General features: G+C 41.6%; 1 protein-coding gene across 1 annotated transcript in view; it reads left to right on the forward strand.

The window, feature by feature from the left end:
• MYRFL (myelin regulatory factor like) overlaps positions 1–24,150 on the forward strand; it is a 111,841-nt gene that overhangs the window by 68,045 nt on the left and 19,646 nt on the right. The window contains exons 9-13 of the mRNA XM_078074183.1: positions 29–229; positions 8,389–8,497; positions 9,265–9,374; positions 21,634–21,797; positions 22,661–22,724. Of these exons, the coding sequence (XP_077930309.1) occupies positions 29–229; positions 8,389–8,497; positions 9,265–9,374; positions 21,634–21,797; positions 22,661–22,724 (648 nt within the window). The remainder of the gene's footprint in view (positions 1–28; positions 230–8,388; positions 8,498–9,264; positions 9,375–21,633; positions 21,798–22,660; positions 22,725–24,150) is intronic.

The raw sequence follows: 24,150 nt of genomic DNA on the forward strand, positions 1-24,150 counted from the left end.
TGTAACATATTTATGTATTTTTTTCCAGGCCTCTAACCCTGGGCAGTTTGAAAATGGCAATGATGCATTATGGCAGCGAGGGCAAGTTCCAGAATCCGTTGTTTGTCATAGTCGAGTGGGAATAAATACAGATGCCCCGGATGAAGCCCTGGTCGTCTGTGGCAACATGAAAGTGATGGGGACCATTATGCATCCCTCTGACAGCCGGGCAAAGCAGAACATCCAGGAGGTGAGCACGGGGCAGGCCTTAGGCACCTCCTCTGACACCTGAGTCAGGTGTGCTGGGCGCTCCTGGACGCTGACACGCCTTGCAAAGGGCATCTCCACATGTCTCCTGTTGGTGTAAGACGAACACAGTGCTTAACACTTGTGAGTGTGGGAGCCGACAGGCATCTCTGCTGAGACCGTAACATGTTTCCTACCCAGGAGAGTGGATTTACCTGACAGGAACGGTGGGCAATGACAGCACAGCGCTGGCTTCACAAGCAGAAAATCTCTGAGTTCCAGCCACGGGCCACTGCCCTTCCTTGCACGCATCGTCAGCTGCTGGAGCTTGCCTTTGCCTTCTCCATCTGCAGACATCCCTCTCCCTGTTCATCTTCCAGGCGCCGTCTCAGTCCAGGTCCTGCCCGTATTTCTCCTGAGCCTCCCAGCCTCTTCCTCCCAGACTCCCTGCCAGCCGTCGTCTTCCCACTCATCATCTTTCTCTGAGGAGCAGTTAGAGGAGCACCTCCTCTCCCTCTTCCCTCCAGCTAGGTCAATCCCATCGCCTAAGGCTCCAGGCCAAGGCCTTCTATCTGTGGAGAGTTAGTCGCCGAGTGGAAATCAGAAATCAGGCCTGGAAATCAGGAGGTGCTTCTCCACTTTGGGCTCATCCCAGCAACATGGCCCTAGATAAGACAACTCCACCCAAACCCACTGCCTTCATCTAGAAGGTGGAAAAGGTGCCTCTCTGCTCGATCCTACCAAGTCTTTTATAGTTTTTAACCCATTGAGATAAGAATCATCTTGGAAAGTCACAACTGCTGTGAAGACCTAAGAGATTAGGATTAAGATGCTTATCCCTTAGCCAGACCATGCTCAGTTCTAGCTCCTCCACCATATAATTCTGTTTCTCATTCACTGCTTCTACCATTTCCCCACCTTCTCATGCACCCTGCTTCTCCTATAAGCATGTTTGAGGCTGTGGCAGAATTGTGTTTTTGAACCTCCTTTCCTTAGTCTTTGTTAGTTAATAGGAGACGTAATCTGTAAATCATTGGCCATTCTTCCGGACTGCATTCCTTTCCCAGTGCAAATGTGCACTGGTTTTTCTAAACCGGCCAAGGAATGTCCTCCTTTGCTGAGTGGATTCCAAAGAATGGTTGTAATTGTAGACTTTTATGCTGATTGCAAAGCTGTGGTTCGTGTTAGAAGAGCTGTGACCTACTGCCAGATGGGAACTCTTAGGGCTAGAAAGTTCTCACATACATTTCCCAATCCCAGTCCTAGATATTGAGCTTTTGACTTTTAGAGAGAGATAAACTGTCTGCGTGTCAGATCACACCAACTCAAACTATTTTTGCAATTGGCTGTACAATTCCCTACCAGATCTTATCTAAATGCAAATGGAAGGTGACAAGTCAGAAGAGTCCTCTACAACCCCTCCTGCTACCACCAGGCTACCACCCAGAATTCACTTACCAAATGTCTTGGTTTGAAGAAAACATACTGTCTTAAAATAACAAGCTTCCCTAGAACTTCTCAAACCTCTTCTAGGCAGCCTTCTCAAATAAATCAAATGTCACCCCAATCCACGCTCTAAATGTGGAATTCCTGTATCCCGATCCTGCTTTGTGGCAACATGATGGGATAAAGAGAAGCCCAGTTTCTGGTGGAAGGCCAGGGTTTTAGTCTGATTCAGGCAACCGCTGGCCCAGGAACCTTGGCACAGACATGTTCCATGCCTCTGTTTATTCTCCTGTGAACAGGGAAAGCTCATATTCAACTCACTTGTGTTAAGCATGTCTTCTCAGCTCACATACATGAAGCGTTCTTTAGCCGTACAAATATATATTATCATTATTTACTTGTATAAGATGCAAATTATATGTAATTCATTTATTAAATTATTTCATATTAATGTATTTGTTCTTAATAGGTCTATCCACATTTATGATATGTAGGTTTCTAGAAATCTTATCCTAGAGGCCATTTTTAGGCACACAGGCTTGAATGATGGAATGCAGCGAGGGCCCAGAGCGCCCCCCTGGCTGAGTACAGACAGGCCCCTCAGGCGACCCTCCTCAAAATACCCACAGGCCCTCACTGACCAATGGGCTACTTACAATCAGGCACAGTTACCAGAGAAGGGAAGATTCCATACGTTGCCATACCTCCTCACCTTGCCCTTTAAATACGGTCCCCACCCACTGCCTTGTGGCAGATGGCCTCTCCCTCCCGGTCCTGCCCACAGCTCCCTTGTGGTGTATTTGGTAAACTTCTACCTCCTTTGTTCTGCTTTGGAGGAACCCTTTCACTGTCCATGCTGCTAGCTTCCACTCAGCTGGGTCGCCCCACCTTTGGGGGCCCCCATCCGATCAGGAGAGACACCACACCTGTCAGTCCTATTCACCATTGCAGACAAGAGAGATGATGGTAGTGATGATGATGGGGCTGACAGATCTGTGAACTTCATCTTCACCTCCCCCTGACTCAGTTTTTCCAACTTTTAAAAATAGCCCTTCCACTCTGAGACGTGGCCCCTTGGTTGATCTGATTACAAGCATGGGACGGGAGGCTATTTCTCATTCTTTAAGGAGGCATGGTAACCAGAGCTGGCTTCCGGATGAGCTCTTGCAAAACCCAGCAGCCAAACAGTTGCCCAGGGCAGCCATGGGGGAAAATGCATGTAAGTTGCTGCCTTGCCCTGGCTCTGGGCCTCCTCACTCAGGGCAACGGAGGTTGTTTTGTGGGGAGTAAGCACAGAGCACTCTGGTGGAGCTCTCTGTGCTCATCTGGACACATATCCAAGCCACAGACGATAGAGCAGATGGATGGAAACTTGTGAGGCTGAAGCACAGGGGAAACGAAGTCGGCCTAAATGGGGCAGCCTCACTCCCCCAGACATTGTGTTTACTGATGGACTATAGACGGTAGAAGAAAATGCAGCTCTTGCAATGGAAATAGCAAAATTGGGGTGGAACTGATAGGCTGAAAAACAAAGGAGTGTGAAAAACATCAAGGTCAATGCAAAACAAGTGAGGAAGTTGAGAGTTGAGCACCATCAGTCAAATTCTGTGATGAGGGCTGAAAACAAGGCTACAAAAGATTAAAAAATAAAAGCCGGGAAAGAAATCAGTTAGGATGAAATGCTCAAAGATCGTTTTCCTCAACTGCATCCACAGTGTGGTAAAGACAAAAGTGTAGAGTTCAAGAAAGTCAAACATGCAAAGTCTCCCCTCGAGGCCATGAGCCAAATGCAGACGTTCTTGAGCTTGAGGTGGTGAGCCAGTGTCACTCAAGCTGCTCCTGACGGGAGCCTGCTAGTCTAGGCTGAGGCCAGATGATGGATAACGAGATCTCCCTCCCTGAACAAACTGGAGTCCCAGAGACAAGAATGCCTTTTCTGTGGTGCAGTTCTTGAAGTAATGTTAGAGAAGCCTTGGGTATGAAGCCACTAGACAATGATGGCCATTTACATCAGGGTCAAAACTTTCCAAAACTGCCATGCACAAGATCAAATCAGACACCTGAATTCAGCTTTAGCTTCTTGCTCAATGCACGTTGATGAGCAAGGTGTGGTGTTAAGTGCTGACCAGTGTTTGGTTCCTGTGGGAGGATTCCGAGAAGGCACAGCCCTTGCCTCGAGGGCTTTCCCTAGGCCAAGGTTTCGTATAGGGAACGTGCAGTACAGGCCACTGATATTTAGCTTGGGAAAGTCTACAACCCCGCATTAGAAACCAGAAGAGCATTTTCTTACAGAAACGTTGTTATAGAAGGTGTTTCGATCCCCAAACCAACCCTCAAAGTTTTCTTCAGCCAGAAATCTATCTGAAGCACAATGATAATAATACTGTAGACCTCCATCACTCTGTCCAGCAATATGTCTTCAGGGAAGATGTGTTAAAGGAGCCAGCTTAGTCACCCGGGGTCATGTTCCCTCTATGTGGCCTGGACAGCCTGAGTGAGGGCACAGCCTCGTCAGCTTTCTGTTGGCAGCAGAGGTCCCCCGTGAAGGCTCATGCAGGAACCAAGGGGAGAATGAAGAGTAGGCAAAGCAGGCACAGGACCCCCTGGGTGCGGGGAGTGGGGAACTGAGTAGGGCCTGGCTGGTGCAAGGCCAGTCCAATCTGGCTCCTGACTGACCCCCCTGTCTTCCCTTTTGTGAGTGTCAGGAACTGTCGGGCCATTTTACTACCTTCATTCTCTCATTCCAGCTTCTTCCATTGAAGGGTTTGGGTGCGGTTACAGATCAGGCACACGGCTAGGCACTGCAGAGGTCCTGAGATGAACTGGCTGTGGGTCTTACCCTCAAAAATAGAACTTTTTAAAAAATTTAAACTCCAAGTCGGAAATACTCATTGAATCTCCAGTGCCTGGGATAACCCATCTGGCGCACACACAGTAGCTGTTCGCTAAGTATTTGTTGAATGACCTGTCCCTCTCCCAGGCCCCTCTGGCCCTCCCCCTGCACACACACACTCTCTCGTTCAAATAAATAAATAAATGAAATCTTTAAAAAAAATAAATATTTGTTGAATGGCTGAAGGAGCTCACAGTGTTAGGTGTGTGACTTCTCCTTCCTAGCATGGCCTGCAAGGCCCTCCCTGCTCTGGCCTTAATCTTTACAGTGTAGTAATGCCCACCTCTGCCCTGGTTGTGCAGACATCATTCAGGGCACTTAGTCCCTTGGGACTCCACTCATGGTATTCTTTCTGCCCAGCATCCCTGTCTTGGTCTCACCCTTTCCATCCCTTCTCCCTACCTTGCCTCTTTCCCTGGCTAACTCCTATCTTAAATTCATTTTTATTAGATTTATTTATCAAATTATTAGTTTATTTAACAAATGTTAGTTGAGCATCAACTACATGCAAGGAATTATACTAGAAACTGGTAATATGGTGGTGAACAGAAAACCATGGCCTTAAATATGTCTCCGCCCTCATGGGGTAGTATCCTATAGGGAAGACGGGTAATAAAGGTGACACAACTAGTAGCCTGGTGATAACTTTGATGGTCGCTATGGAGGAAAATAATAGCTCCCATTAGCACATAAGGCAAAGGGACCCTTCCTAGTGTTGGAAATCAAGAAGTGCTTCCCTGGTGAAGGGATGTTTACGTTGGGGCAGGAGAAGGTAGGAGTTGAAAGGAAGAGCTTTTGAGGCAGGGAAAATGCCCTGAGCCAAAGGCCAGGGTGAAAAGAGCCAGAGTTTGTTTGAGAACCAAAATAAGCCAAGATCTCCGTGGGGCTTCACCATTTCTAGGAAGCCTTCCTTTATGCTCCCCTAGGAATATTTTAGGGACCTCCTTGGAGCTGCCATAATTCTCTATTCATAATTCCATTATCACTCTGCATTTCTCACATTGTAATGGAATCATATGTGATGAGTCTGCCCTCCTATCTAGACGACAAACATTTTTTTAATGTTCATTTAATAAGTCTAAATTTTAGGAAACTTGGAATGTGTAATCCCTTAGAAAAAGTATGACACAAGGTCAAGACAATCAGAAAACCTATGAATGTATTTATTTTTATTTTATTTTTAAAATTTCTTAATTTTTATTTTGCTTATTTATTTCTTATTTGAGTACAGTTAACACACAATGTTACATTAGTTTCAGGTGCGCAACATAGTGATTCAATAACTCTCTAGGTTATGCTGTGTCCATCACAAGTGTAGTCACCGTACAATGCTGTTACAACTCCACTGACTGTATTTCCTATGCTGCACCTTTTCTTCCCATGACTTCATTCCATAACTGGAAGCCTGGATCTCCCACTTCCCTTCACCCATTTTGCCCATCCCCCACCTCCTCCCCTCTGGCCACCATCAGTTTGTTCTCTGTATTTATAGGCTTGACTCTGCTTTTTGTTTGTTTATTCATTTGTTTTGTTTTTTGGATTCCACATATAAGTAAAATCATATGGTATTTATCTTTCTCTGTCTGACTTATTTCATTTAGCCTGATACCCTCTAGGTCCATCCATGTTGTCCCAAAAAGCAACGTCTCACCATTTTTAATGGCTGAGTAATATTCCATTGTATGAATATACTACATCTTCTTTATCCCTTCATCTATGTGGTTGAACACTTGGTTGCTTCTATATCTTGGCTTTTGTAAATAATGCTACAATAAGTATAGGGTGCATATATCTTTTTGAATTAGTGTTTTCATTTTCTTTGAGTACCCAGTAGTGGAATTATTGGATCATATGGGTATTTCTATTTTTAACTTCTTGAGGAAACTCCATATTGTTTTTCACGATGGCTGTACCAATTTATAGTCCCACCAACAGTGCATGAGGATTCCTTTTTCTCCACATTTTCACCAACACTTGCTATTTCTTGTCTTCTTGATTCTAGCCATTCAGTAAGGTGATATGTCACTGTGGTTTTGATTTCCATTTCCCTGTTGATTAGTGACATTGAGCGTCTTTTCATGTGTCTGTTGGCTATCCAGATATCTTCTTCGGGAAAATGTCTATTCAGGTCCTCTGCCCATTTTTAATCAGATTATTTGTTTTTTGGTGTTCATTTGTATAACTTCTCTATATATTTTGGATATTAATCCCTTATCAGATATATCATTTGCAAATATCTTCTCCCATTTAGTAGGTTGCCTTTTTGTTTTGTTGATGGTTTCCTTTGCTGTCCTAAAGCTTTATATTTTGATATAGTCCCAATAGTTTATTTTTGCTTTTGTTTCCCTTGCCGTAGGAGACATATCTAGGAAAATGTTGCTATGGCTGATGTCAGAGAAATTACTACCTATGTTCTCTTCTAGGAGCTTTATGGTTTCAGGTCTCACAATTAGTAGAGCACAAACTTTTAAAAGGTAATCATTTTTTAAAGTGCCAACACTTAGTGTAGTGCATTGTATGTTGAAGGTGATTGGTAAATGTTAGTTGAATAAAATAATGAATGAATGAATTGAACCAAGCTTTTGATAATAGCAGGTATCAAAATAACAGTGAGCTCAAAATCATACTTCCCAAGAAGAACCTAAAGGAAATTTTTCCCATTTAGCCAGTTAAGTGTCAAGCCACCACCTTTTACAATCAGCCAAACTAGTGAAGGACAGGGAGCTTTTAATGATGGAGGAGCTTTCCCACTCACCCAACAGAGTGGGTCAAGGGAAGAGTTGAGGGCCATGTCAGGGGTTTTCATATAACAAGAAAAACGAAGCACTTTTGGTTACTCTAACACATGGATGAATGTCCAGGCAGTATAATTTTAATTGCCAAGAGACTACTGGTTTTGTAATTGTTATATCCTAAAAGAAAATTATATCCTAAAAGAAAAAGGGCTGCTAGTATTTTACTTATAGAATAAGGTCATTTAAAAAATAGGTTCTGCTAGTACCATGAATTCATTAAAAAAAAAACAAAACAAAACAACAAAAAACCTCAAAAGAGAATCCTTTGAATCATACACATTTGGCTTTAGGAAAAATTCACTCTATTGTCTTTGTTGTCATTTTGCTGGAACCTGGTGACATTATTTTGAAGAATTTGCAGTGAGAGCTGGGAATACCTTTAGTAACCTCTGAGAGCAGTGAACTCAGAGAAGCATACCATCACTGACCAGAGTGGTTTGGGGGAGAAGCCATCTGTAGGAGAGGAAAGTCTGGATCCTTGAAGGCCTTTGCTACCTGCCACTTGCGGAAATTTTCTCCAGCAAGGTGTCCAAAAGGAATTCAATGATACAGGATATTTCCATTCTTTAAAGGTTTTTTTACTTTTACTAAACCTTTTCAATTTGTAAATACAAGGTTGGCCTATATTTATTTGGTGTTTATACCGTATGTTCATTTGGAAATGATCCCTTGCACTCATGAATAGCAATTGTTTCTCTCCAAAGCGATCAGTCTCCATTCTCAGAAGGAGAGTTTGCCTCTCAGAGGAGAGAAAAAAAGGGCAAGAGTAGTGAATGAGGGAGCTTTCACTCTGTAATTTAGATGTAAAAACTCTGTCTCAATTTGTCTGTGAATGGAAGTCACTGATATGGACCTTGAAGCTTGGGTTTCTCTGAGGAGAAAAACATAAATTTCTCTTAAAATAGTTCGGGCAAGAGGAAAGAACAGTCCCATTGTCAACACTCCTAATTTCTCTAGGTCCCTTTGGGCATTGATTTGAATAGGAAATCATCTAAGTGGCTGAAATCTGCTCTTCTTTCATTAAATTAGGTTGACACAAATGAACAGCTAAGACGAATAGCCCAAATGAGGATCGTTGAGTATGACTACAAACCTGAATTCGCATCTTCAATGGGAATAAACACTTCCCATCAAACAGGTATGCACACAAATTCCCTTTTTAATTTTGTGTTGTCAACTCTTAAAAGTTTGACTCCCTCTTTATCTGGAGGTTGTGTGCTATGGCATTGATTTTCTCTGTGAAATCCACACTCACTTGAGTGGGAAAGGTCAGAGAAATGTCTGTGTCATCTTTACTCAACACCCTCCTCCCCACTCCTGCACCGCCATGGTACTGGTGGAATATTTTGAATACGTAGTTTCTTTTCATGGGAACCATCTTGCTCATGCAATGCGGGCTCAGGGGTAGATGGCAGCTCCAACTGTAAGAGGGGCAGCACTGGGCCGACCTGGGAGAGGGGAGGTGGCAGAGTAGGTGGGTCTAGGTCAGAGAAGGGGCAAAGAGGTGTTGATACCCCCACCCAGGAATCCTAAAGAAACAGGGGCCATTTAGGTGGCAAATCCTCCTGCAGGAAAAGAGGAAATCAAGCTAATGTCCCACTCTTACTTCTATATACAGGGATTTTAAGGTATTTGCCCACTCCTCCCAACATTCGGCCCAGAGTCTCAAGGAAAAGTGAGGAAAATAACACCCCTGCTTTTAATCCTATAGTGATTATGGGCTCAAAATTCCTTCTTTGCTTCAAACATATCATAGATCAAAGCAAAAGCTGAAAAGGGGTAATAAGCATCTGTTTGCAAAGATGTCCCGGGAGGCTGTCAGCAGTCCATTTTGATGTAGGCCTGGGAGGATTTTCTCCAGAAAGCTGTTTTCCTGACTAAATGAGTTGGAGTGTTTGGGTCTAGGGATGATTGCCCAGGAGGTACGAGAGATCCTGCCTCGAGCTGTCAGAGAGGTTGGTGATGTCACCTGTGAAAATGGAGAGACGCTGCCCAACTTCCTCATGGTCGATAAGGTAACTACAGAATCAATCTGCCTCTGGAGTGACAACCCCACAGGGGACCCCTTTTCTGTGGCCTCGAAATGCACTGAAACATCCAACCAGGAAACAAGAAAGCTTCGCTGAGCTGTGCAGTAATTGGTATCAGCCATGGCACCTTGGGCATAAGTACCAAAAAGAAGCCCCCTATGGGAAAAAGAAAAAGGAGTATGTAACAGTGACAGGAGAGGTCAGCGGGCCTTAATGTTGGAGGGAGACTGGCCCGGGTAAAGTCCACGTACCAGGAGTGCACCTAAAACGAGGCCCTGGCGTCATGTGAAATAGTGACAAGCTGTGATCAGATTTGTCTTAAAAAATGGAACTAGAACTTCTGAGAGTGTAGTTTATCTCACAGAATACGATTTAGGTTAGCATGAAAATAGAATGATGGAATTCGTAGAATGGCTGAAGGTGGAATGAAGTGTTGATTTTTTTTGCGAGCAGTTTCTCAACAAAGTTGTATGTTCTTTCATAGCACAATCATAAAGTGGGTCAGTTTTGCAAAGATATTCATGAGCCTCGTCATTTTTCCCAAGGGCCTGTCTTAATTCTTTGATATTCAAATCATTCTTTTTTGAAGGAATGTCCCTGTCTTTGTAGCTGAGCTCCCCTTTGCAAGGTAAAGGGGTCTCAGTGTGCCATTCCCTTGCTTGCTTTGTGTGTGTGACTTGAGTCGGTGTCGGAGATCGTGTTTATTAATTCTGTGAAAGCCTGCGTCGTGGCAAGGTTTGCAGACTCACCCCGCTGCTGATCTGTTGTACATTGCCCTGCTCTGTTTGATGCTGGTGGGAAAACCGATTGACATGGGGATATTGTAGTCGTAGGGACAGATGTCTGAGTGGAGACTAATTTGTAATTTGTCAATTCACGGGGGCAGTGCTTCTCCAACTTCAAAGTGTACGTGAATCAGTGGAGGAACTTGCTAAAATACAGGTGGATTCAGCAGGAATGGGGTGAGACCCAAGAGCGTGCATTTTTAACCAGCCTCCAGGTGGTGCCAATTTTGCTGATCTTGCTGGTCAGCAAGCCACACGGAGCAGCAAGGTGGAGGGTCCCTTTCCCTGTTGGGCCCTTCCTCAGTCTTCTTCCTCTGGGCTCTTGGGCAACAAATACTTAGCTGATGGGGTGTGGATGGCCTGCTCTGCCCTGGGCCGCAGGGGTAGAGTGGCAGACGTGTGGTTACTTCCTCCTGCTTCCCACATCCGTCTTGAGTAGAAGCAGCTCTTTGGTCTCAGACCTGGGCTATCACTTCCCGTGAGAGGTGTATCATGTGAAATCTATTTTTAATAATAAAGTAGTGAAGTTTTCCCATTATTTACTCAAAATATAAGATAAGAGATACTCCGAGGTATTCATGTCATAAGGTCACCCCCACTCTCTCGCATTTTCAGAAGCTTCCTGGGTGAGAGAAAACTGTGAAGGCACAGCTGTCTGGCTCAGGGTGCAGCCCTGGGAGTGTGCCATTAGGCTGCCAAGGTGGGGCTCTTGGGGTTACTCATTTGGTGGCAGCCATGTCACTTCTGACTGTGGCCCTCCCCTAGAACACCCAGGAAAGCGATGTCTGCGATTTCTGTGTAGGTAACATCTGCCCAGGGCCTTACGATTATCACTCTGTAGGAGAATAATTAGTTTTCCCCTGGCCCACTATCAAACTTAAGTTGAATGAGGATAGTCAGGATTATTAGCAGCTGCGGTTCTGAGGGCTACCCAACGCCTTTACCCCCTGGAGAGGCTACAACCCAAATTCATTCCTAAGAAGGCCAGAGCCTTGGGAAGATAAGGGGTGGTATTCCTAGTCTAAGCAGCCAGGTTTGTTTGTCCTCTGAGCGGCGGTCTACACCAAGGCAGCATTCGGTTTATAGGTAAATACAACTGACAGGAGTCCAGAAGAGACAAGCTGTGATTCTCTTAATAACAGGATCTTGCAGTGATTCAATCTATGGAGCCATCACCAAGGCCACACTCATTCACCGAACATGTAACACTGTGAGCAGGTGAACATCCCCATGCTCTGAGGCCTGGCTTTCCACTTTGGCTCACTCCCTAGGAGAGACTTCAATTACTGGTGTAATCCTCAACACTGTGGAATATCTCTCCACCACATTATAAATACTTCACAGAATAGCCCCTTTGTTATTTCTTATTAAGAACACAGGTAATGTGACTCTTGTTGTCCCATGCTCTCTGTTAATTGTACAATAAGCAAGATGTACAGAAATCCTCTTGCTTTCTGGTCTCCTACCCATTTGTGTGGGCACATGTTGGCCTTGCTTGCCACATTCAGGACTGCTTGTTATTCTTTTTTTTTAAGATTTTATTTATTTATTTGAGAGATAGAGAAAGAGAGCATGGCAGAGGGAGAGGGAGAAGCAGACTCCCCACTGAGCAGGGAGCCCGATGTGGGACTCGATTCCAGGACCCTGGGATCATGACCTGAGCCACCCCGGCGCCCCAGGACTGCTTGTTTTAAGGAACGTCTCTAGGACGTCCTGGCCACATGTGCTATAGCAATGGGTGGAGATCAGGTTCAGTTACAGTGTCTCCCTCTGCACTCTGTTTCTCTTCCACCCAATGATCCTTTTGTATAAAGAAATTTTTATTGAAGCTAAAGCACAAACTAGAAATGCACATGAAAATGTTGAAATGTTGTACTTCATGATTGCTGTGTCTTTTCCACATGTACTTTGCAATTTTGTGCCCAAGTAAGAAACAGAATGGTTGGAACTTTACAGACTGTCCATGTAACCAACCATAGCTGGAGATGAGTGGTGTTGGCCAAAGGAGGTAGAAATCATTTTTCTTTCAGAAGAGATGACTGTGTAAGATAAGCTTCTCTTCTCTGGGGTAATTTGCTTCTTCTCATAAATCCCTCATGATTTATGTGCCCCAGTGAAAGCTCAGTGATGGGAGGTGACATGAGAGGGCTCCAGGCTGGTCCTGAGAGCCAGGGGGCCAAGGGGGGTGAATGCCATAGTCTAATCCTGCATGAGACCCCAAGAACTTTGCCCTTCGGCTTGTTCATCTATCTCTTTACTTGGCCACTTCATTTATTTCTGTGATTATTTCGGAGTAGGTTTTTATATTTCTTGAGCATTATTACTAGGTGTACTTGGTGTAAGAAAAATGTACCCAATAAATGTCAGAGTGGCCTTACATGTATTTACAGCTAAGTCTGTATGAAGATGAGGTGCAGTTTATGAGTAAGTAGGCCTTGAATAATGTGTGTGTGTGTATGAATGTTTTATGAAATGATGTTATAAGCCACCCTACTATACCTTAGTATGTGGTTCCTTTTTACTCATTGATTCTCATTGATTCTCTTTTTCCTTCAACTGGGAGGAATTGTCTGTTCAATTCATGCAAAGATAAGTAAGACAGGGTGCTGTCTTCAAGCAGCTGACAGTCTAAGTGGAGTGATGAGACAGGATGCAAGAACGGAGCTCTGCGTGACAGCATGACGAGTATCGTGGAATGCACAGCGCTCCTGTCTGTGGACACCAGGCAGGGGCTCGCAGATGGAAAGGAAGCGGGGGACTGAGAGACAAGTGAAAGAAGACAGTGGCAGACCTGGGGGACGGAAGGTGTGACTGACGGAGAGGAGCATCACTGGTAGTCTTTCCATTTTTCCTTTTTCTCACACACGATATCCAATTAGACACCCAGTGCTGCAGTTCTAACTTCAGCCACCTCTCTTGTCTATTATCTTCCCTCCTTATCCTCTTTATGCTTCCCAGTTTCCTCCCTAAAACAAAAACAAAACAAAACATCTCTGATCGTACAATCTCCTTTTCCCCCTCTGGCTCTTCATTGGCTTATTATCACCCCTCCACCATCTAGATGGAATCGTCTCTTTCTAATTCGTTTCCTAACACTCACACCCACCCCGCCAAGCCCCAGACACCTTCAGAATGCGATGTCTCTGCACACACCCGCACCTCTCGTTTGCCAGGCCCTTTGCCACCAGCTTCGTTCTCTGTTCTCACGCTCACCAAGTTTGTTTCTGCCTCAGAGCTGTTCCGTTGAGTGTTTTCTGCTCTGAAGACTCTCCCTTTAGATGATCTTGTCATTTGGATCTCAGTGCCAACACCTTCCCTGACCACCTCATCTAGAATAGTCTCCACATCACTTGGTTTCACCTTCTTGTAAGATTCAGGGCCACTGAGAGGGTGTGTAGTGCCTTTGCTGTAATTAGAGAGAGGTGCCTTCTCTCTTTGGTGCAGACCCCAACGGGCCCCTCAGCCGGATCTCTGCGCAGGGGACACACTGCAGACTTCTTCACGACGGCCTGGAGAGTTCTGTCCCTAGCCGGAATGATCTTATTTGCCTACTTATTCTTCACCAGCCTCCCCGGCTCATTGCGTGACCCCAAAAATCTTCCATATTTTTCAAAGCTGTATCTCCAATACTTTATTTGTGGCTTCAACCCCAGGGCTTAGAGTACCTTAGGAATCCAACAAATATTGGTTGAATGAATTAATGAACTAATGAATTCTGTGATGCCTTGATTGATCTTGTCTCTGTATTGGCTCAGGCCTCCGAATATACATCTTCTAGAGTATTTATCACATTGTGTTGTCATTCTCTTTCTATTCCATATCTCTTCCGCTAGACTGTGAGCTTCTCAAGGTCAGAGAATGTGCCTTGTCAATCCTGTGTTGTTTAGCACAGTATCTGGTACATTATGGGTTCTCAGTAAGCATGTGTTTAAGTTAATGGCTGAGTTTCTGAATCTCACTGAAAGGAAGAGAAGTGGTTCCATTAAAATAAGGAAGTCTGACAGAAAAGTGGTTTCCTAGTGGGAAAATGAATTCAATTTTTAGTTTGAGGTGTCAGCTGAGTATTCAGATGAAAATGTCCAGAGGTGACAGGGAGTGTGGAAGTTGGGAGTGCAGCTGGGGCCCGAGGGGAAGCTGCAGCATGGGTGAAGATGTTCATTAATAAGGGAAAGGTTATGGATGCAGGTCCCAGATCAGAAGCTTGTGGCCAAGATTGGCCTGAAGACTTTTTTTTTTTCCTCATGGTGTTTTAAAAATTTTCAAATTTGTTGCCTATTTTTAAATAATGAGGAGGTCCTCACACAAATTCTAGATTTCTGGCTCCCTGGAAGCATCAGATCTGTTGACCTGAGGCTGAGGAGTGGCTGCCCTGGAAGGGCTTCATGGGCCCTCCCATCACTGCTTCCTGTTACCTACCTGGCCTGGAGGCTTTCAGTTCTTAGGGAATGAGAAGCAAGTAGATTAAAAGCTGCAGATGCCTTCCAGTTAGGGCCAGGAGAGGCCTGGAAAAAGGCCTGGGAAGGCCCAGAAGGTTGGGCTAAAGCAGAATGCGGAGCAAGCACAGTGTCAAAACGTCAGGTCAGTGGAGAGGATGGATACGGACATGGGGAGGAAAGAGATGAGATGGGGAGAAAATGAATGTTAACAAAATGCTGTTGATTTTAACGATTGAAGACTCACCCGTAGTATGTGGCAAAGTGGTTAAGAGCATGAATTTCGACATCAGATAAGACTTTGTCCAAAGCTTGGCTCAGCAAGTTTTGTGGATGATGAGGTCACTTTCAAATTATTTTATTCTTTACAGTTCTCAGTAGAATGTTATTCTTGTCTTCATGATTTCTGCCTTATTTTTATTAAAACAAATTTAAAAGTAAGGGAACATTGGTACCAAAATTAGAGAATTTTAAAGAGCTTTTGTCAGGAGATTTTTGGTTTTTGTTTTCTGATTTATTTATTAACATTTTTAATAAAAAATTTTCAAATATACGCAAACTTAGAATAATAGTGAAATCCATGTATATACTTCACCCAGATTTGACAGTTTTCAATTTGTGTCCTATCTTATTTTATTTTATTTATTTATTTTTTTAAGATTTATTTATTTATTTATTTGACAGAGAGAGAGACAGTGAGAGAGGGAACACAAGCAGGGGGAGTGGGAGAGGGAGAAGCAGGCTTCCCGCTGAGCAGGGAGCCCAATGCGGGGCTCGATCCCAGGACCCTGAGATCATGACCTGAACCGAAGGCAGACGCTCAACAACTAAGCCACCCAGGCACCCCTGTCCTATCTTATTTTATTCAAATCTCCCACCAACTATCCTTCTTTACTAACTGAATTTTTTTGGCTTTATTGAGATATAAGTTTAAGGGATACAACACAATGATTTGATGCACATACATATTGCAAAATGATTACTACAGTAGGTGAGTTAGCACAGCCATCAGCCACATAATTAACTTTTGTGTGTGTGATGAGAACATTTAAGATCTACTCTCTTAGCAACTTCCAGGTGTATAATACAATATTGTTAATGATAGTCATCATGCAGTACATTAGATCCCCAGAACTTAATCATTTTAAACTGAGTTTGTACCTTTCGATGAACATCTTCTCGTTCCCCCCATCTCTCAGTCTCTGGCAACCACCATTCTACTCTCTGTTTCTCTGAGTTTGGCTTTTTTAGTTTCCACACATAAGTGATATCACACAGTTTTTCTGTGTCTCACTTACTTCACTTAGCATAATACCCTCGATTCCATCCATGTTGTCACAAATGGCAAGATTTCCTTCTTTATTATATAATATATATAATAATAATATATATAATACTCCATTTGTGTGTGTGTGTGTGTATCCCATTTTCTTTATCCATTTGTCTGTCAATGGATACTTAGATTGTTTACATATTTTGGCTGTTGTGAATAATGCTGCAATGAGCATAGGAGTGCAGATATCTCTTAGAGACAGTGATTTCATGTCCTTCAGACATACGCCCAGAAATTTGGGGGTCTCCATGCTGTTGTTCATAGTGCCTGTATCAATTGGCACTTCTACCAACAGCGTACAAGGTTCCCTTTTTCCTACACCCTCATCAACACTTGTTATCTCTTTCCTGCCTTTTAAAAAATAGCCATCCTGGGCACCTGGGTGGCTCAGTCCTTAAGCGGCTGCCTTCGGCTCAGGTCATGATCCCAGGGTCCTGGGATGGAGTCCCACATCGGGCTCCCTGCTCTGCGGGAAGCCTGCTCTCCGTCTCCCACTCCCGCTGCTTGTGTTCCTGCTCTCGCTAACTCTGTCTCTGTCAAATAAATAAATAAAATCTTAAAAAAATAAAATAAAAAATAGCCATCCTAACACAAGTATGTGATGATATCTCACGTAGTTTTGATTTGCATTGCCCTGATGATTAGTGATATTAAGCATCCTTTCATGTACCTTTTGGCCATTTGTATATCTTCTTTGGAAAAATGTTTATTCATGTCCTTTGCCCATTTTAGTTAGATTATTTGTGTTTTGCTATTGAGTTGTGTGAGTTCCTTATATATTTTGAATATTAGCCCCTTATCAGATATATGGTTTGCAAATATTTTCTTCTATTCTTTAGGTTGCCTTTTAATTTTGTTGATTGTTTCTTTTGCTGTACAAAAACTCTTTACTTTGATGTCGTCCCACTTGTTTATTTTTGCTTTTGTTGCTTGGCTTTTGGTGTCATATCCAAAAAAATGGTTCCCAATACCGATGTCAAGAAATTTTTTCCCTGTGTTTTCTTCTAGGAGTTTTATGGTCTTAGGTCTACATTTAAGCCTTTAATCTACTTAGAGTTAATTTTTGTGAGTGGTGTAAAGCAGAGGTCTAATTTCATACTTTTGTCTGTGACTATCCAATTTTCCCAACACTGTTAAAGAAACTGTCTTTTTCTCATTAAGTACTCTTAGTTCCCATGTCAAATTTTAGTTGGCCATATATGTGTGGGTTTATTTCTGGGCTCTCAGTTCTATTCCATTGGTCTATATGTCTATTCTTATGCTAGTACTGTTTTGATCACTATAGCTTTGTAATATAATTTGAAATCAGGAAGTGTGATGCCTCCAGCTTTGTTCTTTCTCAGGATTGCTTTGGGTATTGGGGATCTTTTGTGGTTCCATACAAATTTGAGGATTTTTTTTTCTGTTTCTGTGAAAGTTGCCATTGGAATTTTGATAGGGATTACATTGGATCTATAGATGGCTTTGAATAGTATGGACATTTTAACAATATTAATTCCTCTGATATAGGAGAGGACATGGGATATCTTTCCATGTATTTGTGTCTTCAATTTCTTTCATCAATGTCTTGTAATTTTCAACGTGCAGATCTTTCACCTCCTGAATAAATTTATTCCTAAGTATTTATTGATTTTGATCACATTGTAAATGGGATTCTTTATTTCTTTTTCAAATAGTTTGTTGTTAGTGTATAGAAATGCAACTAACTTTTGCATATTGATTTTGTATCCTGCAACTTTACTAAATTTATTAATTCTAACCGTTTTTGGTGGAATCTTTAGGACTTTCTGTATATAAGATCATATCATCTGCAACAGATACAGTTTACTTTTTCCTTTCCAATTTGGATAACTTTTATTTCTTTTTCTTGTCTGATTGCTTTGTCTTGTATTATGGTGCATAGAAATGGGGTGCAGTGAGCTTCCTTGTCTTGTTCTTGATCTTAGAAGAAAAACTTTCAGCTTTTCATCTTTGAGTGTAATGTTAGGTATGGACTTATCATATAGGGCTTTTTTATGTTGAGGTATAGTCCATCTATACTTTGTTGAGAGGTTTTTTCATGAAGAGATGCTGAATTTTGTCCAGTGCTTTTTCTACATCTATTGAGATGATCACGTGATTTTATTAATGTGGTGTATCACGTTGATTGATTTGCATATGTTGAACCATTTTTGCATCCCAGGAATAAATCTCACTTGATCATGGTGTATGAACCTTTTAATGTATTGTTGAATATCCATGTTTATCAGAGATAACTGCCTGTAATTATTTTTTTTTTTTTTTGTAGTGTTTTTATCTGACCTTGGTATCAGGGTAATGCTGGCCTTTTAAAATGAGTTTGGAAGTGTTCCCTTCTCTTCAATTTTTTTGGGAGAGTTTGAAAAGGATTTATATAGATTCTTCTTTAAGCATTTGGTAGAATTCCCCAGGGAAGCTGTCTGGTACTGGACTTTAGTTTGTTGGGATGTTTTTGATTATTGATTCAATCTCTTTTTCTTAATTGGCCTGTTAGATTTTCTATTTCTTCATAATTCAGTCTTAGTAGGTTGTACGTTTCTAGGAATAGCCATTTCTTCTAACTTGTCCAATTTGTTGGAGTCTAATTGTTCATAGTAGTTTCTTAGATCTTTAGTATTTTTGTGGTATCAGTTGTAATGTCACCTCTCCTTTCTGATTTTATTTATTTGAGTCTTCTCTCTTTTTGTTCCTTGATCTAGCTAAAGGTTTGTCAATTTTGTTTATCTTTTCAAAAAACTAGCTCTTAGTTTTGTTGATCTTTTCCATAGTGTTTCTGATATTTGTTATTTCTTTCTTTCTACTATCTTTCATTTCAGTTTGTTCTTCCTTTTATAGTTCCTTGAGGTGTAAAGTTAGGTTGTTTATTTGAGATCTTTCTTTTTTCTTCTTAATGTGGGTGTTTATTGCTATAAAATTCCCTTAGAACTACTTTTGCAGGGGATGCCTGGGTAGCTCAGTTGGTTAAGTGTCTGCCTTCAGCTGAGGTCATGATCCCATGGTCCTGGGATCAAGTCCCACGTCGGGCTACTTGCTCAGTGGGGAGTCTGCTTCTCTCTCTGCCTGCTTCTCCCTCTGCCTACCTTTCTCTCTCCTTCTCTCTCTCTCTCTGACAAATAAATAAATAAAATCTTTAAAGAAAAAAAATAGAACTACTTTTGCTATATCCCGTAAATTTTATTATGTTGCATTTCCATTTTTATTTGTTTCAAGATATTTTTTTATTTCCCTTTTGATTTCCTCTTTAACCCATTAGTTTTGCAAGCATGTATTGTTTAATTTCCACTACTTGTGAATTTTCAAGTTTTCTTCCTGTTATGAATTTCTAGTTTCATACCATTGTGGTCAGAAAAGATACTTGGTATGATTTTAATCTTCTTAAATTTGTAAGGCTTGTTTTGTGACCTAACATATAATCTAGCCTTGAGAATGTTCTGTATGCATTTGAGAAGACTGTGTGTTCTGCTCTGTTGGGTGGGATTTCTGATATGTCTTTCAGGTCCATTTGGTCTAAAGCATAGTTCAAGTTCAGTGTATCCTTGCTGATTTCCTGTCTGGATAAGTTATCCATTGTTGAAAGTAGAATACTAAAGTTCCCTACTATTATTAAATTGCTTCTATTTCTTCATTCAGATCTGTTAGTATTTGCTTAATATCAGGTTCTCTGATATTGGATCTCTCTCTCTCTCTCTCTCTCTCTAGAGAGAGATAGATATAGAGATATAGAGTATAGAGGTATATATTTACAATTGTTATAGTCTGATGAATATCCCCCTTTATCAGTGATGAATTGACCCTTTTATCAATATATGACCTTCTTTGTCTCTTGTTACAGTTTTTGACTTAAATTTTATTTTATCTGATATAAGTATAGCTAACTCTGCTCTCTTTTGGTTTCCATTTGCATGGAGTATCTTTTTCCATTCCTTAAGATGTATGTGTCCTTAAAGCTGGTGTGAATCTCTTGTAGGGAGCAGTATGTAGCAGCATTTTTTTTTTTTTTTTAATTCATTCACTCCCTCTATGCCTTTTGATTGGAGAATTTAATCCATTTATATTTAAAGTAATTATTGATAGGTAAGGACTTACTAATGCCATCTTATTAATTGTTTTTTGGCTGTTCCCTTGTTCCTTTCTTCCTCTTTTGCTATGTTCCTTTGTGAACTGATTTTCTATAGTGGTATGCTTTGACTCCCTTCTCTTTATCTTTTGTGGGTTTTTGCTTTGTGGTTACATGAGGCTTACATAAAATATCTTATTGCTTATTTTAGGCTGATAACAACTGAATTTTGATCATATACAAAAACTCTACCCTTTTACTTACATCTCCATGTTTTATGTTTTTGATGTCATAATAGACCTCTTTCTATGTGTGTATCATTAACCAATTATTGCAGCTAAAGTTATTTTTAGTACTTCTGTCCTTTAACTTTTCTATTCAAGTTAAGTGATTTATACACCATCATATTCCAGTAGTAGAGTATCTTGAAATTGACTATATATTTACCTTTATTGGTATGTTTTATACCAGTGTACATGTGCTTAAACTTCATAAACTAAGCCTTAAGTTTGTAATGTTCAGTTTCTGATTCCTGTCTGAGTGGTTGCTTTACAGTGTTTGAAACCCTTAAAGCTTCAGTTTGCATCATGAGAATCCCAAAGACACACAGTCCCGACTTTGATCTCCCAACTACAAAACAATCTTTTTCTTTTGGCCTTGAGCTCATCATTTTACAACAGTGGACAGGCCCTCTATGAGCCCCAAAGAATTCTGCGGCATTCAGAACTTGTAAACAGAGAGGGGGCTAGGAGGGGAGGTCACAGGATCAGGATGTGAGTTGATGAGAGCTTTCCAGTGTTTCTGTTATGGCTGAGAGAGACACACATGTTTCCATGACAACTGAAGTGTGTGGGTGGGAGAAGGGATGGCTGACACACTCTGGCTGTGGTTGGTTTCCCTTTCTTGCTCTTTCTGGTGTGTCAGTGGCCTTCTCTGAACAGATAGAATTAAGTGTTGTTGTTTTCAATTTTGTTTGGGACTTAGGCTAAAACAGAAATTGTACATGATAGCTCATGGGATGTTAAAGCAGAAATTAACACCTCAAGAATTATCTTCTCATTCATAGATGAAGACACTGAAGCTCAGAGAGGTGGTTCTGTTCGATGTGGGGTCTACCATCTAGTAAGTGGCAGAACTCGGAGGAAAGCCCAGGTCTTCATTCCTTTCTCCTTTACCTGAGCAATTTGATGCACATTTTACCAGGAAGAACTAGAATCATTTCTTACGAGGATTTAGTGCTGTACACACAAATCAACATTTCGAAGCTTGTTCTGACTTTCTTTTTATGAGTTTTAAATATGGTATAATGGCCATACAAAATAAATCTTCAGATTCCAAACTTGACAGTGTCCTTGAGCTCCATTCTCTCTTGGATTACAAGGACATATTTCTATTTTATTGCAAATTGAACATAAGCAGCTTTACTACACAGCCAGGAGTTTAGCAAGATCATTTTAAGTTGCAACCCTCTCCGGTTTTATCTTGAATGAACTTGAGGTTGTGCGTGTGTATAATCATTTTCAGTGGTATATTTCACTTGTCTTTGAAAGGACTGTGGACAGTTCCCTGGTGGTCTCACACTGTAGATTTATGCCCTCTGTACTGTTTTCATTTCTAGGACCAGATCTTTATGGAAAATGTGGGTGCAGTGAAGCAGCTCTGCAAACTAACCAACAACCTCGAAGAAAGGATAGAAGAGTTAGAAATATGGAACAGAAATCTGGCCAGGCTGAAGCGGCTCAGTATTTGCAAGTCCTCAGCCAGCGAAGCAAGCTCCATCAGGTACATCCCCAAGTGCCATAGGAGTCGGGAGGGAGAATGGGGCCTTTCCATAACTAGATGCAACGAAATGGTCTTTCCGATCCAGCAGCAACCTTCACTCTCCGATGATGCCATCCCTCCTCTCTTTTTAGAATGTTTTGGAACACAATTGCCTAATGTGGTAATTTTCTTACTTTTTTCTGTTGTTGCTTTAAAAAGGAAACAAAACACGGAGTATCTGTTTAAGAGCAAAGTATTATAGGAAATGTTACATTTTAGCAAAGGATGACTTCTCCTTTAAGGAGGAGAAGTGGTCTTTTCTTTTCTTTTTTTTTTTTTTAAAGATTTGATTTATTTTTTGACAGAGAGAGAGACAGTGAGAGAGGGAACACAAGCAGGGGGAGTGGGAGAGGGAGAAGCAGGCTTCCCGCCAAGCAGGGAGCCCGATGCGGGGATCGATCCCAGGACCCTGGGATCATGACCTGAGCCGAAGGCAGACGCTTAACGACTGAGCCACCCAGGCGCCCCGAGAAGTGGTCTTTTCTAAATTTAGAAAATCATGTTTGGTTCTCAGGGAAAAAACTTCTAGTTTTTTGTTTTGTTTTGTTTTGTTTTTTTCATTACTTAAGGAGAGAAATGCACATTTCCTGGGGTCTAATTATGAGAAAAAGAAAAATATAAGGTTTAATGCATTCATTTATGCTTACTAAGGTTCTTTTCCACAAAAGGAACTCTCAATTGCCTTGACTTTCCCTTTTTTAAATTAGCACTGTATTACAAAAAAAAATGTCATACTGCTGTGTTAGTGGCAGGCAGGGCTTTTGTCTTATAACTCCTGGAGAGGCATTTGAATAGTAATTAACATTCTCTCTCTTTTTTTAAAGCAAATTTAGCAGAGCTGTTAGTGCATCTTCTCCAAGAAGGGCCCTTCCCAAAAAAAACAACAAGGTAAATAGACTTAAATTTGTAATGAACAGTGATGATGTTTTCTATACACCCCCCTGCCCTGCGGCAAAGTCTTTAGAGAAATTGATCAAGAATGCTTTTCTTTATTTATTTGCTGATAGACTCCCTAGTTTGCATCCTTATACACTTAAGGTTTTTTTTTTTTTTTTTTTTTTAAGATTTTATTTATTTATTTGAGAGAAAGAGAGACAGAGCATGAGCGGTGGATAGAGGGAGAGGGAGAAGCAGACTGCCTGGGGAGCGTGATGCAGGGCTTGATTCCAGGACCCTGAGATCATGACCTGAGCTGAAGGCAGATGCTTAACCGACTGAGCCATCCAAGTGCCCCAACACTTTAGGTATTTAAATACTACCCCTTTATTAGAAATTAACTGTTTTTTCAAAAAGATGTTTAGGGAAATGAGTATAAAACATGTTCATTTCAGAAATACTATTCTGCCAGTTTTTGTTTATACTGCCCCACCCCCAAGTGAAATTCATCAGCCTCCGCTTGCATATGGCCCTTGGCTATAAGGTCTATGTGGATGCCTTAACTGAACTAACTCCTTACCTATGGCTTCAGAAAATCCCAGAGGGACTTCCATTAATCCCCAAATCCCTCTTTTCCCTTTGATATTTAGTACTGTTTGTGCAAATGGGGAAATAGGTATTCACTTTCTTGCAGAGGTAAAGTGTAATGGCTTTATTAATGAATAAAGAGAGCTTTTATCAAACAGGGTGACATTTACAGTAAATGTACAGTAAAAGGTGGAGGTTAATCATTTAATAATTTAAAGTACACCCTCTCCAATGCAGAGAAGTGTCAGTGAGGGAGAAGCTACAATATTCCCTTCCCAGCTGCAATTCATAGACAGATAGCTGTGAGACTCAGCTTGCTCCCTCCGACCCACCAGTGTTGCACAGGTGGCCCTTCCCAGGAGAAGATATTCATTACCTTAATCTATATCCTGGTAAGGGCTGACCTGGTGTGTGGGCCATTGCCCCCTTTTATCTCTACTCATGTTATACTGCACTGACCTATTCTAAAAGGATTCAGAGAGAGTTTAATATTCTACTAAAAACTGCTAAATTGTTATGTTGCTGACAAGCTACTTGGTATACCAATAAACAAATACTTGGTTAAATATATATGTAGAAGTGTCCTTGGGCAAGTTACTTAATTGCATTGAGAAATAAAGGTAATAATAGTATCTATCTTGCAAAGATTAGTGATAGGATTAAATAAGGTGAAGCCCTTAGCCGCAGTGCCCAGCACATAGCAGTTTGCTCAATAAACACAAACTATTAAAAATACTGTGTAAAAAGGTGCCCTTTGTACTAACCGGTTTGCAGTGGGCTGGAGGGAACGGTACCTACGTCCACGGTGGCCCTGATTGGTACGACGTGGTCACGTGCAACCTCTGTAGCG

The sequence above is a fragment of the Halichoerus grypus genome, chromosome 6 (assembly GCF_964656455.1).
Source record: "Halichoerus grypus chromosome 6, mHalGry1.hap1.1, whole genome shotgun sequence".
NCBI lineage: Eukaryota > Metazoa > Chordata > Mammalia > Carnivora > Phocidae > Halichoerus > Halichoerus grypus.